The 16,054-nt window shown below is 36.3% G+C and overlaps 1 protein-coding gene across 1 annotated transcript in view; it reads right to left on the reverse strand.

Annotated features, from left to right (window-relative positions):
* STT3B (STT3 oligosaccharyltransferase complex catalytic subunit B) overlaps positions 1-16,054 on the reverse strand; it is a 104,630-nt gene that overhangs the window by 23,134 nt on the left and 65,442 nt on the right. Inside the window, exon 5 of the mRNA XM_010354467.2 lies at positions 14,231-14,330. Coding sequence (XP_010352769.2) covers positions 14,231-14,330 — 100 coding nt within the window. The remainder of the gene's footprint in view (positions 1-14,230; positions 14,331-16,054) is intronic.

Raw genomic sequence — 16,054 nt, forward strand, 5'->3', positions numbered from 1 at the left:
CTGAGTTAAATAAATTCATATGTCCACTAAGTTTTCTGTAATTAAAGAACTAAGTACACAGAAGTCAAGCCATTATACACACCAGCTACTGAATTTAGCATCTAATAAAGGAAACTCACTTCTTTTCACACTAAGTATATTATAGTATTCTCGTCAATCTAAATTAAGTTTGTCAATCTAAATGGACAAGGAAACTGGGGAGGGATTTACAATTTGTGTCAAATACTTGGTTTATATGCACAGACCACTGTTAGGCAACTGATTAGAGAGAAAGTATCTGAAGTCACTGAAACTAAAAATTCAGTAGAAATAAAGATAAAGCCCATCTGAAATAAGTCAAAGTAAAAACTAGTCCATTTATACAAGATTACACATCATTTATACAGATTATTCATAACTTAATTATACATCATTTAATAGTTTTTGGCAAATAAACTACTCTATAAAAAACAAAGATTGGGGGTACATTTAAGAATACACAATATTTGCGTATCCTATATACTGTGTAGCAAAGACAACTGCACACACTTTCCTCCTCACTCAGATGAGAAAGAATATTGATTTGCTTTTAAAAGAAACCCATCTAGAGAAGGTAAGTTATGGGCTACTGGTTCAAATATTAAGTTGCCTCACAATCTATATGATGAGATGACCATAGTGTTAGGAAGACAGTAAGAAGCTCATAAATTTAATAGGAAGGACCAAAGTAAGTAAATAAAGTTTCCACTGACCTCAAGCTAATGGAGGACCAGCTGTCTAGAGAAGACAACAGACATAATCCATCAGATAATGTTCTTTCCAAACACATTAATGTTGGAATGGAATTACCCTCTATGACATACCCAAACCCAAATGTAATCAAAGTTAAATAAGAATTTCCCCATCACGTGACCTGAAATGTCTACAAATTACAAATCAGCCTGTTGAAGCCCTGATAGAGTTACAGAGGCAGAAGAAAAAAAAAAAGAACCATGCATACTAAAGTATAAAGAAAATTAAAAACTGAGAACAAGATCACTATGTAATCCTGAACTACTTAATAGCAAAAGCTTCAGTTTCCTCACTACAGAATGTGGGTTGGACAAGACTTGCAGATCCCTTCCAACAATTATAAACTAATATTCTATTATCAACAGGCCTTTCAGATATCAAGAGCTGAGAAGTCAAACCCTAGACAAACACAGAACACACAAAGGCACAACTAGAAATTGACTAGGCCTGAGAAAACCTTGTGTCATTTATGTTTTTATTATAGCTAAGTCTTATGTTGAAACACCACAACCACCTCTGAAAGTGGATTTTTCTTCTAAGTACAAATAAACACTGAACGCTGTAACACTGTCACAGAATTTAGATTCAGTATAAGAAATGATACAAACTGAATGAAAAAGCCCTCTTAAAAAACTGAGGTGAAAGTCACACTACATAACCATTTTAGAAAGAACAATTCAGGGGTGTTGAGTACACTCACAAGGTTGTGCAACCACTACCCCTCCATAGTCTCAAAGAATTTTCATTGCCCTAAAACAAAACCCTACACTCATTAAGCTCTTACTACTCCACATTCTCTCCTATTTCCAGCCCATGATAACCACAAATCTGCATCTGTCTATATGGATAACTGGTTCAATCGCAAAGGTAATAGGTGTTGTTTTTGCCTTAAAGTAAAAAGTGAAGAAGTTTTCACCCTATTTATTTCCCTATAAGTCACATTCTCCAGAAATAATCACTAGCAGGTATATGGGTACACAAATACATATTCATGCTCATATTCATACTTTCTCTCTCTTCAAATGGAGCCACACTTTGCTTGACAATGTAAAAATTTTAGCAATCACATTTGGTAACTATAGATGAAGTTTCCTTAGACATTTGTTCAAATTCATTTCCAGGCATAGTGGAAAAGAAGAGTAGACCTGACAATACTCTCAATTGAGCACTTCCATGCAACTTCTCAGAGACATTTACTGTCATTAGTAAAGCAGAAAACACTTTATACAGAAGCAAATGCACTGGAGGTTAAGTTAATAATAAGAGTGATGGAGAGTTCAAGAAAAAGAAAATATTAGGAAATGAAAAAGCCCAGGTGGGACTTTAATTTGTATTATTTAGTAAACATAGGTTAATGCTAAATAAACTAATAGAAACAGACAAGTTTTAGACAGTATTTTACCTTGAAACTTCCTCTATCCCAATTAGTCTCATTCATACCTATTTACCAGCACCAATGAAACAAATTTGATAAATGTGATATCTGCAACAATCCAAACATAAGCATTTACTTTTAAAAGAACTGGACCCAAGTCCCTATGTTTTACATTTTTTGGATCACTGATCCTGAGATGTTTACATATTGGAGATACGTGTTTTATGTGATAGCACTCTTCAGTACATGGATAGACTGTTTGAACATCCCTTATCTAAAATGCTTGGGACCAGAAGTTTTTTTGATTTTTGGAATACTTGCATTATACTCAACAGTTGAGCATACCCAAATTGGTGATGCAAAACAGGAAACGCTCCAGTGAACATTTCCTTTGAGCATCATATTGGTGCGCAGAAAGTTTTGGATTTTCAAATTAGGCGTATTCAACCTGTACTTCCATTAAATAAAGTTGAAGATTGCTTGCCAGATAATGTATCAAATACCACAAATACCTTGCTTAATACTGACTGCTCTCCTTGAATTTGTAAAATTACACATATATTGCTATAACTCAATTTAAATCTCATTTATAAATCTACATTTTAAGACATAGAAAATAAGAAATGAGATACATTTGAGTAAAATAAATGGTGAAGTAACTCACTTCTTAAAAATAAACACAATCTTGGCCAGGCGCGATGGCTCACACCTGTAATCCTAGCACTTTGGGAGGCTGAGGCGGGTGGATCACTTGAGGTTGGGAGTTCAAGACCAGCCTGACCAACATGGAGAAACCCTGTCTCTACTAAAAATACAAAAATTAGCCGGGCATGGTGGCACATGCCTGTAATCCCAGCTACTTGGGAGGCTGAGGTAGGAGAATCGTTTGAACTGGGGAGGCGGAGGTTGCAGTGAGCCGAGACTGCATTGCACTTCAGCCTGGGCAACAAAAGTGAAGCTCCATCTCAAAATAAATAAATAAACACAATCTCCACTGCAAAATGAAAACATGCGCTTTTTGCCAGACTTTGTACTATAGCATCTAATACATGTTCAGAAATTACCTCTTCAATTTATGCATTTAAACATTAACTTCAGTATGGTCAATATATTCTAAAAGCAGAAAATCCTATTAAGATCAATCCTATCCTCTAAGAGTCAGATAAATTGGTAAAAATCAGAGATGTAAACAAATGACCATAATATTAGGAAGGAAGGTCATGTGACATTTGGTGGGGGGAAAGGCTCTATACAACTTAAGATCTCTTCTCTTCTTGACATGGACAACGAAGAGGTAATTAATGTCTGGTACTGCTCTCTAGTGTTCTCAGAAGACCTCAACAAGACAAACCCATAGCCATCATTCTGTACCAATTCTCCTTCCAATGAACTCTTTAAGAACCCTGACTAAACTACTATACCCATTTATTACAACTTTCTATCCATCCATGTAAACCTACTTTTCTTACCCTTCAAGTTAGAATAAAGCATTCCATCAAACTGGTGAGCTCTAAGGAAATGCATGATACCAATAGTGTTGTAAATCATTTATTACATCATGAAAATGTTACCATACTGCCATCCTGTGGATGCACAGTTACTGGCATTCATTACTGCAGATCATAATTCCAATGTGTGAGAAAAATTCTACAAAAAATTACCATTAGAAAGATATGTATATACATATACACACACACCTATTATTATTCTGTTTATTCTTAACCAAAGAAAATCTCTAATTTGGGACAGATGAGTAATAATCTCCTCAAAAGAACTTAAAGATGTCTACATTCTTGGAAGTATTTTATATCCAAGGGTGGGATGAGACTGATATAGAGAATATACTATAGCCCTTGACTTAATGTGCTCAAGTGAGTTATTCCATAAAAGAAAAGGTACTGAAAAATCTGACTCAAATTTAAATGAAATTTTAAGTATTGAAGAAGTTTGCTGTTCCCCAAAGCAATCTTTAAGTACCCTCTTTCTGACAAGGCATTACAGCTTAGGTTGACAGTACTCTTTACACTTTTAAGTTATCATTATACTTTTTATGTAAATAAAGTTAGAAAAAGTTATGCAAATACTATATTCCCATTAACTTTAACCCATGTTAAATCACATTAGCATTTCTGAATTGCTTTGCTCTCTCTCAACTAAAACAGTATTAGCCAAAAGAAACACAATGGGTAAATACTGTAAAATCCAACCAATTTTGCTTTATTATAAACAAATACAATTAAAGGCTTATGAAGGTTTTGAATACTAAAGATATTTTATTTCCTTGTAATCACTTTTGGTTAATGTGAACTGTGGTAGATATGCAGGGTAAAGAATAGTAAGAAACATGGATTAAAAAATAAAACAACAACAACAAAAAAACACAAAACACTGATTCTTCTTGACCAGCAGAGAGAAATACCTGATTAACTTAACAGGCATACATAATGATAAAAATCATCTCTCTTTTCCAAGGACAATGCTCCTTATAAACTATGTTGAGAATGAATCACCGAAACTTTTATTTTACAAACTCCAGACTTGTAAAAGCAGCAAGAAATTACTTGTTCAAAACACTTCAGTAGAGACACTTAATCACAACATTTTTAAAACAGCAAGTGTGACTGGGTGCAGCGGTTCACGCCTGTAATCCCAGCACTTTGGGAGTTCAAGACCAGCCTGCCCAACACAGTGAAACCCCATCTCCACTAAAAATACAAAAATCAGCCAGGTGTGGTGGCATATGCCTGTAGTCCCAGCCACTCAGGACGCTGAGGCAGGTAAACTGCTTGAACCCAGGAGGCAGAGGTTGCAGTGAGCTGAGATTACACCACTGCACTCCAGCCTGAGTGACAGAGTGAGACTGTCTCAAAACAAACAAAAAAAAAAACCAAAAACCAAAAACCAAAACAAAACAAAACAAAAAACTCAGCAAGTGTATCTTGTACTAACAATTGACATGAAAAAAATAATATACCAGGAAAAAAACAATCTAAACAAAGTACATCTTGGTTTAAGTTCTACCACGTGGGAACACTTCATTTAATTCTGGCAATGGTTAATGAAATAATATTAAAATATAGTGAAATTACAAATGTACTGTGTGTGGGTGTGTTTGGAGACTATGAAAAACTCATGGAATATATAATTTTTATGTAACTTAAGAGGTGTTAGGTAAAGATCCTCAGTAACTTCTAGAGCTAAGTAGTGACTATACCTAACAAATCAAGAAGCAGTAAAAACCAAATACCAGCAAATTTAATTCACTCATAAAGAAGAAAGTGAAACAAACACAAAATAAAAAAAGATTTAAACCACAGGAAATCACAAATCCTGTCACCACAAGTCATGCTACCACTGAAAATGTTTCGGTTCTTCTCAACACATCCTTTTCTTTCTTTCTTCTTTCTTTCCCCCTTTTCTTTTCTTGAGACAGAGTCTCTTTCTGTTGCCAGGCTGGAGTGCAGTGCCATGATCTCAGCTCACTGCAACCTCCGCCTCCTGGGTTCAAGCGACTCTCCTGCCTCAGCCTCCAGAGTAGCTGGGACTACAGGTGCGCACCACCAAGCCCAGATAATTTCTGTATTTTAAGTAGAGATGGGGTTTCACCAGGTTGGCCAGGATGGTCTCGATCTCTTGACCTCGTGATCCAACCCGCCTGGCCAACACATCCTTTTCTTAATGTCGACTACTACTGTAGTAGGCTCCTAAATTCATTTAACTGATATCACCAAGAATTCATAACTACTTCTATGCAGGAGTTAGTTCTTCTGGACTATGAAACACACGTCTCAATGGGAAGAATAGACCTTTAAAGGAAATCTCACTCAGGTCTATTCTTCTAGATAAGAGTACCAAGTGATTTATTAGGTCTTTTTGGCTTGGAGAACATGAAGACTGTTTCTATTCACTGAAAAAGCCTTTTTGATCAGGCCAATGATTATTGCTACAACATAGGTGAGATCCTTGCTCAAAATAGCCTGAGTTTTAATACAAGGAGATACTGGAGGACTAATCCTTGTGAACCACACATTGAGTCGTATCAGCAGCTAGGTGGCGCAAGCAATACCATCTTCCCTTTGTGTTGGAACTTTCAGTTGCCCCCAACCCCAATAACCTCTAAAATATCCACTGGCAAAGCTGCAAAGAAGATCCATAAATACTGTAAACCGATCTGAGGAAAATCCCATCTCTTTTCCCCAATAACTAGCTTCAGTGCCTGTTACAAACACTTATCTTGAAAACTCACTTTATGTAACCAACACTGAAACTTCTAATTTTAAATGAAAATCTATGGAAAAAACGGCGGGGGGGGGGGGGGGGGCGTGTAGTTATTATAGTCCCCTGTTAGCCTGTCTGCTCTTGGCTCACTTACCTTGAAGGTGCAATAAAAAGTAAAGGCAAAACAATTAATGCAAATAATATATTCCATCTGTAGAAGAGTAATCTCTTGTCTTGATAAAACTTTATCTGCCACAAACATAAAACTGTACAGTGTCTTATTGTTTTCAATACCTTAGATCAAAACCATTAAAACTACTTGTTTAACTACATACGGAATATCACTGTAAATAATGGGGTGTAATCCCAAATATTTTGTGGCAATAAAACTTAGCTATACTAAATAAAATGCTGCTGGGCACAGTGATTCATGCCTGTAGTCCCAACACTTTGGAAGGTTGAGGTGGGAGGACCACTTGAGCCCCAGGAGTTTGAGACCACCCTGGGCAACTTAACAAGATCTCCTCTACCATTTCTACAAACAACAACCCCCCCCCAAAAAAAAACAACAAAAAACAAGAAATCAACATTTTATTTGCTATAAACCCTGTACGTATTTGACTTTTTCAACTATACACTTATTCAATTATATACATTTGTATTAGTCTGTTCTCATACTGCTGATAAAGACATACCTGAGACTAGGTAATATATAAAGAAAAAGAGGTTTAATGCTCACAGTTCCATGTGGCTGAAGAGGCCTCACAATCAAGGTGCCATGCAAGAGAGAAATGAAAACCAAGCGAAAGGAGTTTCCCCGTACAAAACCATCAGATCTTGTGAGAGTTATTATTCACCACCAGGAGAAGAGTATGGGGAAAACCACTCCCATGTATCACTTCCCACTGAGTCTCTCCACAACATGTGGGAATTGTAAGAACTACAATTCAAGAAGAGATTTGGGTGGGGACACAGCCAAACCATACATTCTGCCCCGGCACCTCCCAAATCTCATGTCCTCACATTTCAAAACCCATCATGCCTTCCCAATAGTCCCAAAAGTCTTAACTCATGTCAGCATTAACACAAAAGTAAAGAGTCCAAAGTCTCATCCAAGACGAGCCAAGTCCCTTCTGCCTATGAGCCTGTAAAATCAAAAGCAAGTTAGTTACTTCCTAGATACAATGGAGGTACACGCACTGGATAAATACACCCATCCCAAATGGGAGAAATGGGCCAAAATAAAGGTGCTGAAGATCCCATGCAAGTCCAAAATCCAGCGGGGCAGTCAAATCTTAAAGCTCCAAAATGATCTCCCTTGACCCCATGTCTCACATTCAGGTCACACTGATATAAGAGGTGGGTTTCTACAGTCTTGGGCAGCTCCGCCCCTGTGGCTTTACAGGGTACAGCCTCCCTCCTGGCTGCTTTCATGGGCTAGCATTGAGTGTCTGCAGCTTTTCCAGGCGCATAGTGCAAGCTGTCAGTGAACCTACCATTCGGGGGTCTGGAAGACGGTAGCTCTCTTCTCACAGCTCCACTTGGCAGTGCCCCAGTGGGGACTTCGTGTGGGGGCTTCAAGCCCACATTTCCCTTCCCCACTGCCCTAGCAAAGGTTCTCTTTGAGGACCGCCCCATCCCTCCAGCAAACTGCTACCTGGACATCCAGGCACTTCCATACATTCTCTGAAATCTAGGTGGAGGTTCCCAAACCTCAATTCTTGACTTCTGGGCACCTGCAAGCTCAACACCATGTGGAAGCTGCTGAGGTTTAGGGGTTGCAACCTCTGAAGCCATGGTCTGAGCTGTACCTTAACCCCTTTTAGCCACAGTTAGAGCAGCTGGGACACAGGGCACCAAGTCCCTAGGCAAAACACAGCAGGGAGGGCCCTGGGTCTAGCCCTTGAAACCAGGTTATCCTCTTACGCCTCTGGGCCTGTGATGGGAGGGGCTGCTGCAAAGGTCCCTGACATGCCCTGGAGACATTTCCCCCATTGTCTTGGCATTATCAGATGGCTCTTTGTTACTTAATGCATATTTCTGCAGCCTGCTTCCATTTCTCCTCAGAGCATGGGTTTTGCTTTTCTATCGCAGTCAGCCTGCAAATTTTCCATCGGACTGCAAATTTTCCATCACATTGGCAGGCTGCAAATTTTCCAAACTTTTATGCTCCGTTTCCCTTTTAAAAAGGGAATGCTTTTTAACAATACCCAAGTCACCTTTTGAATACTTTGGTGCTTAGAAATTTCTTCCGCCAGATACCCTAAATCATCTACCTCGAGTTCAAAGTTCCAAAAATCTCTAGGGCAGGGGCAAAATGCCACCCGTCTCTTTGCTAAAACATACCAAGAACCACCTTTACTCCATTTCCCAAAAAGTTCCTCATCTCCATCTGAGACCATCTCAGCCTAGATTTCATTGTCCACATCATTATGAGCATCGTGGTCAAAGCCATTCAACAAGTCTCTAGGAAGCTTCAAACTTTCCCACATTTTCCTGTCTTCTCCTGAGCCCTCCAACTGTTCCCACTATCTGTCTCTTACCCAGTTCCAAAGGCGATTCCACATTTTCGAGTATCTTTTTGGCAGTGTTCCACTCTACCAGTACCAATTTACTGTATTAGTCTGTTCTCACACTGCTGATAAAGACATACCTGAAACTGGGTAATTTATAAAGAAAAAAAGTTTTAATGGATTCACAGCTCCACGTGGCTGGGAGGCCTCACAATCTTGGTGGAAGGTGAAAGGCACACCTTACATGGCAGCAGGCAAGAGAGAAATGAAAACCAAGAGAAAAGGGTTTCCCCTTATAAAACCATCAGATCTTGTGAGACTTACATGGAACAGTATGAGAGAAACCACCCCCATGATTCAATTATCTGCCACTGGGTTCCTCCCACAACACATGGGAATTCTGGGAGCTACAATTCAAGATGAAATTTGGGTGGGGACACAGCCAAACCATATCAACATTTATTATCAAATTTTAAAATTATCAAAAAAAACACCTATTACAGGTTATATTTTAATTGCTATTTTGCACTTTATAACACACAAGTGTTATTTCTCCATATGTTTCTCACAACCAAAAATAGCTGAAAGTTTATTTTTACTTAAAAAAAAAAAAGAAGGAACACTCCTTAGATTCACACTGGGGTTTTACGCCCTCAGTCTTAATACAGTAACCACGTCTCCTATCCTCTTGAACTCTTTTGTCTATCTGGCTATTCCTCCATAACTTTAACACCAACAACAAAAGCAAACACTTATATAGTACTTTTTTGTGTTCATCTATTATTAAGTACCTTTCATATATTAACCTGTAACTCATTAATCCTTAATCTGTAAGGTAATAACTATTATTGTCTTTATTTGACCCACGAGGACATTAAGGCCTAAGGACATCAAATGACAGTAATTTGTCCAAAGCTACACAGTAGTAAGGGAGCAAGAATTGTATCCTAGTAGATTGACTCTGGAATATGTACTCTTACCCTCAATGTCATGATACCTTTTATTTATGGTTACATTACCACAAATTTTAAGTCTGCTTCTATACTATTCTGTCTTCTCAAGATCAAGACTTATCTCTAAAACTTTTAAAAGAACATGGTTAAAGTCCAAACTGATTTTCACAAATTTTTCCCTATTTCCATTTTGATCATATGCTATTAAATTGATTACACTGTATAATATACACTCCTTACAGGAAGGTTTTTTTATTCATCTTTGTATCATAATGGCTAGCACAAAACACAGTATTTATTTTTTCAACACTTAATAAACATATGGTAAGTGAAATTTGCTTTAATTTCCTCAATAGTACGGTAGAATTAGACAAAATAAATTTCAGAGCTTCCAGCCCTTGTATCCTGGAATTTTTTTTTTTAATCCTGGATTTTTTACATGCAATCTTTTTGTTTTTTCTAAGTTAAACTAACATTAACTGTGTTCTGTTTACAGCTGCCAAGTATAAATGTGACTCCTAATAATTTGGTTTTACTTTTAATGTACTCAATAATTGGATTATTTCTTTATTCACAAAATATATAATGCAGATAATAATCTGTACAGAACTAAAGTAGGTAGTATGTTTATAAAACTTTACTTTTAATGATGGTTCCCAGCAGATATCATCCAAAAAATACATTTTAGATGTAATATGAAAAACAACTGTTACTCTCCTCACATCACTGCAGAAAAAATAGACAATACCATAAACAAGCTGTTCTAGTGACATTTCAAAAGCATTCATCAATATTAGAAACTGATTTCTTCTCTGTGCTTAAATTACTAACCTAATCTAGTTAATGCAGCCCTTGAGGTAAAATTCCTATTTCTATAAACTAAAAACCAAGTCTCATTTATTATAAACTTAACACATACTCATTGTATGTATTTGGAAAGCAGAAAATTTGGAAAGCAGCAAGAAGTATGAAAAAAAAATCACTGGTAATCCTTACTGTCTGCTTTTTATTAACATTTTCCCATGTCATCAAAAACTCAAAAAGATTAAATTTAAAGGCTGCATAATATTCCATATGGCAACATTGCAATTAAAAAATCATTCCCCTATTGGTCATTTAAGTTAGTTCCATATTTTCACAATTATAATTTATACCACAGTAAATATCCCTAAATTTGTATTCATATCTTATAATTTCCTTATGACATGAACACAAAGTATGATAAGCTTTAATCAAATTAGAAAGCTTAAATCACTTCACATCCCATCAGTTTTACTGTGATTTCTTCCAAGAGCCATTCTTTCTACAAATGCAACATAAGGTTTGGGTGTTCCTCTTAAAACAGTAGAATCCTATGCATAACATAATTTTTAAACATTTACTTCCCAATATAGTGAAATTCACCAAGTCAAAAATATCTCCTAACAGAAAATTAAATTTTTCCTCCCAAAATTTCAAGTAGAGACGGCCTCCCATCTCAGCTTTTCTTACACCTCCCTTGCTCAATTCCCATGCCACTCTTCTACCACTATACATCCACATTACCTCCCATGTGCCTCCTTTTCCACATGTGAATAAACTCTGACAGTTTTCTGTGGTTGTGTTACGATTGATTTTAATGACACATGCAAAAATCTACTCAAAGAGGACACAATTTTTTCATAATTACTTAAAATAATTCAAGTCATTTAATTCAACACTTAGAACACAACTAAACTTCTAATTAATATAATTATGAGTTTCATATTTATCAATCATTAATTTTTTTACCTAAACATCTGTGCTCAAGGGGATGGAGAACAAAAGACAAAGGATGTTACGTGCCAAAATCAAGTAACTTTATATACAAACACTTTACAGTGCTTCCACAGTTTTAAGACCATTAAATTAGGAGAAACTGAACTTAAATCCTGACACACTCTGGATGGAAGAAGAGCAACACTTGCTCTATCATACTACTTTCCATCCATTTACAAGTAAACCCTATGAAAGTAGACTAGAAATCATCAAAATACTCCCGGATAATTATAAGTAAAAGAAACAAGTTGGGTAGAGTGGAGAATTTGAACATTATGAACATTAGCTTTATACACACATACATCCCTAACCCATTTCATTTTTCTTTCTTCTCAAAATACTCTCGAGTCAACCAAAGTAGTATGAATTTCATATTTTTCCAGAATGACCAAAAAAAAAAAAAAAAAATCCCAGTTACCAAATACAAAGGCCTTTCTCAAATTCTAATCCTTTGAAATTTTGGTGCTAAGGTTAAAGGGGAGCTGGATACTGCCTGAATTTTAAACTTTTACGTAGAATATACTTCCATCTGACCATTTTAACAATATACTTATTGGACTACTTCTGACATCTCCTTTGACTCTTCTTCCTGAATCATGGCATTTCATAAAGTGTACTTCTCAATTTTCTCTCTCTTGTATTCCTCTGACCATTCAATTCTCAAGATCCCAGACTTTTAAAATTAAACAAAACAACAACAAAACACCCTCTTAGTTCCTTCACTGTAACCATTTAACTTAAAAAAAAAGCTTAATCTATTATTTATTATTCTCCTTTCTGGATCCCAACTACTGTTTATAGTGTTTTTGGGGTACAGAAATACATAGGTTTATGTATTTCAACAGTAAGGTTATTTGTTTATATAAGAGGCACACAGATTTGGTGTATTTTAGCATCATGGGCCATTCATTCAGTCATTCACGCAATCACAGACAGGTCTCCTTCTGTCACCCAGGCTGGAGTGCAGTGGCAAGATCATAGCACAATGCAGCCTTGAACTCCTGGACTCAAGTGGAACTCTAGCCTCAGCCTCCTGAGTAGCTGGGATAAGAGGTGTGAGCTACTATGGCTGGCTCATTATAGGCTTTAAAGCCAAAATCTGAGTTCAAGCTTCAGCCCCATTATTAGCTACATGATACTTAGCAAATTATTATGTCTCTTCTTGTTTCCACATCTGTAAAATGAGAATAATAGTACCTACCCTTACAGTATCCAATGAAAAAAGTATGCTGAAATGGCTATAAATGTAATATACTATGCTTTTGTTGTTGTTGTTGAGATACAATTAATATACTATAAAATTATCTTTTAATAACCTATCAAGTAATGGTTTTTGGTGTATTCACAAGGTTGTGTGACCATCACTACTATCTAATTCTAAAATATTTCCTCATCCACGAAAGAAATCCCATATCCATTAATAGTCACAACTCTCCTCTCCTCTCCACTATTCTCACCCTCCTAAATTCCCAGGCAACCACTAATCTACTTTCTGTTTCTATGGATCTGCCCATTCTGGACATTTCCCAAAAACTCTACTTTCTGTTTCTACAGATTTGTCTATTCTGGACATTTCACACTATCAGAATCATATACTATGTGGCCTTTTATGTCTGGCTTTTTTACATAATGGCATAAAGTTTTCAAGGTCCATGTTGTAGCATGTATCAGTATTTTATTCCTTTTCATGGCTTAACAATACACTACTGTATGAATATACCATATTTTATGGTTTCATAAAGTTGATAGACATTTGGGTTGTCTTCATTTTTGGCCATTATGCACCATAAACTCTGCTATGAACATTCACATAGAAGCTTTTGTATGAATATATGTTTTTGGTTCTCTTGGGTAAATACCTAGGAGAGGAACTGCTTGGTCACATGATGAATCTATGGTTAACTTTTGAGAAATTGCCAAGCTACTATGCTTTTGAAAATGAACTTAAGATTTATCTTTGTGTTATTGTTTCCCAACATTATTAGAATATAATTGTATTATTTTACTAAGACACTGGTTTCAGTTCACAATTGCTCTCTAGTTCCTTCGACCCATAAAAGTTCTAACCCTATCATGGAAAATGAGATCTAAGGTGAAAATATCATCTACCGCTAAGCATCACAGTGAAAATACTGATTTAAAACCTGTAGAGAAAAATGAACATTTTTCTAAAGACAACAGAGACTCAATCTATTAGTACATTATCCAAAAAAGAGCTTTTGAAAGCTTATTAAACTGCTTACTTTGAGGATGTCAATCTCTTACAGTAAGTTGAATTCGATATAAAAAATGTGAATGATTTTCATGATAAAAATTCCCATTCCCCAAAATTAAGGGGAGGAAAAAGAGCTGACAAATATTAAACCCAGACTAATTTCTCCAAAAAAAAAAAAAAACAAAAAGCAACTTACCAAGGAAAAGTTGATGACAAAGCACTTACATAAAAATGTCTGACCTTCTTATCAATATAAACAGCAAAATGAACACAAAATTATTTTTACCTTTTCATGCATAATATTGACCAAATAGAAATATCTCTTCAATAAAAAGAATGTATACAAAACATCTCTTAGCTGACAGATGTCAAAAATCAAATTACTTACCTATGTAGACTCTTTTGCTGTATCTCTGCATCAGTAACAACACAAATACATGCAGTGGAATAAGATTGATGATAAATACATAACCACCCCAAGCAGAGACCTATATGAAAAGAAGTGCTAAGTTAAATTTATATTTTTACTTTTTAAAAATAAGCATATTTAGGAATCTAAACATACAATGAGCAAATATAAACATTAAGATTTTAGCAATTTTGAGAAATGCTTAAATAAGAGCTTACTAACCTATGAAGAACGTATTCCTCATTTTTATTGATCATTAAAATAACACGATCCCACAAATCCAATATGCTTTTCCAAATGCACTGGAGAAATGTTCAAATTAAATTAGATTTAATAGAAAAGCTGAGAGTATTATAATTTGTGAATTGTCAGTAAACAGGCTGTCATAGAGACAAGGAGTTTTAGGATATAGATCATAAATTTTGAAAATAAAGTTTTTACTTCACCCACTTTTTATAACAAATTTGTTGTAAGAAAGTTCACTGAGAGTAAGAGCAATGAAAGGACTCACTGACAACTAAAAAAAATTCAGATGATATGAATATGCTTTGAGATTCTCAAAAAAGTGCTGGCTGGGCATAAATTTTTTTCTTAAAAATGGATTTACACAAAGCAAGATCCCATTTTAATGTTTGGCTTATACAATATACACTATTTAGCCAGAATAACTGAGGATGTTTTTGGTCTACATTAATGAATATTCTAAAGAGAATCTCCATTCTCAACCAATAGAATTTTTTGGTACACTAAATAATAGGTAATAAGCTCTTGTTAATATCAAAGCTCTCCGATGTCCTCTAATAATTAGAGTCTGTCTTGAAAGGTTCATTTGTATCAACAGTCACGTTAGCAGACTACAGGCCAGCTCATCTATTCCAATAATGCTGCTCTTACTTAAAATATTTCAGAACCCCTTGTGGAGAACTGCCATCAGTTTTCCACACATACATCAGTTTTCTGCCTTGGTCACATGCTATTTTTCACAAAAAACAATGTTACTCTAATGGAGTGCCAGTCCTAACTGAAAGACTTCTGATTACTTTCAGAATTTAAGCCTAAATTTGAAAGAGAACAAGTTTGATATTGCTAAGTACAACTACCCAGAATGTGCCCCAGGCTCTAACCACTTAAAAGGAGCCACAGATAACTTGAGTGCACATATTCTATGACATTTGTTTAAAAATTAAAAAAAGATTAGCTCAAATTATCATTAATTTTCAGAACAAGACTACCATATAGGCTACGGTATAGAAAAAAAGAGGAAGAAGAATAAAGAGGTAATATTGCACCCCAATCCTAAGAAACATGTTTAAAAAAATATGTAGGTGGGCCAGGCGCGGTGGCTCACACCTGTAATCCCAGCACTTTGGGAGGCCGAGGCAGGCGGATCACGAGGTCAGAGATCAAGACCATGGTGAAACCCCATCTCTACTAAAAATACAAAAAATTAGCCGGGCACAGTGGCGGGCACCTGTAGTCCCAGCTACTCGGGAGGTTGAGGCAGGAGAATGGCGTGAACCCAGGAGGCGGAGCTTGCAGTGAGCTGAGATCACACCACTGCCCTCCAGCATCGGTGACAGAGCAAGACTCCGTCTCAAAAAAAAAAAAAAAAAAAAAAAAAAAAGTAGGTGGCCAAGCACATTGGCTCATGCCTGTAATCCCAGCACTTTGGGAGGCTGAGGCAGGCAGATCACCTGAGGTCGGGAGTTCGAGATCAGTCTGACCACATGCAGAAACCCCGTCTCTACTAAAAATACAAAAATGAGCCAGGCCTGGTGGCACAAGACTATAATCCCAGCTACT

This window comes from Rhinopithecus roxellana, chromosome 1 (genome assembly GCF_007565055.1).
Source record: "Rhinopithecus roxellana isolate Shanxi Qingling chromosome 1, ASM756505v1, whole genome shotgun sequence".
NCBI lineage: Eukaryota > Metazoa > Chordata > Mammalia > Primates > Cercopithecidae > Rhinopithecus > Rhinopithecus roxellana.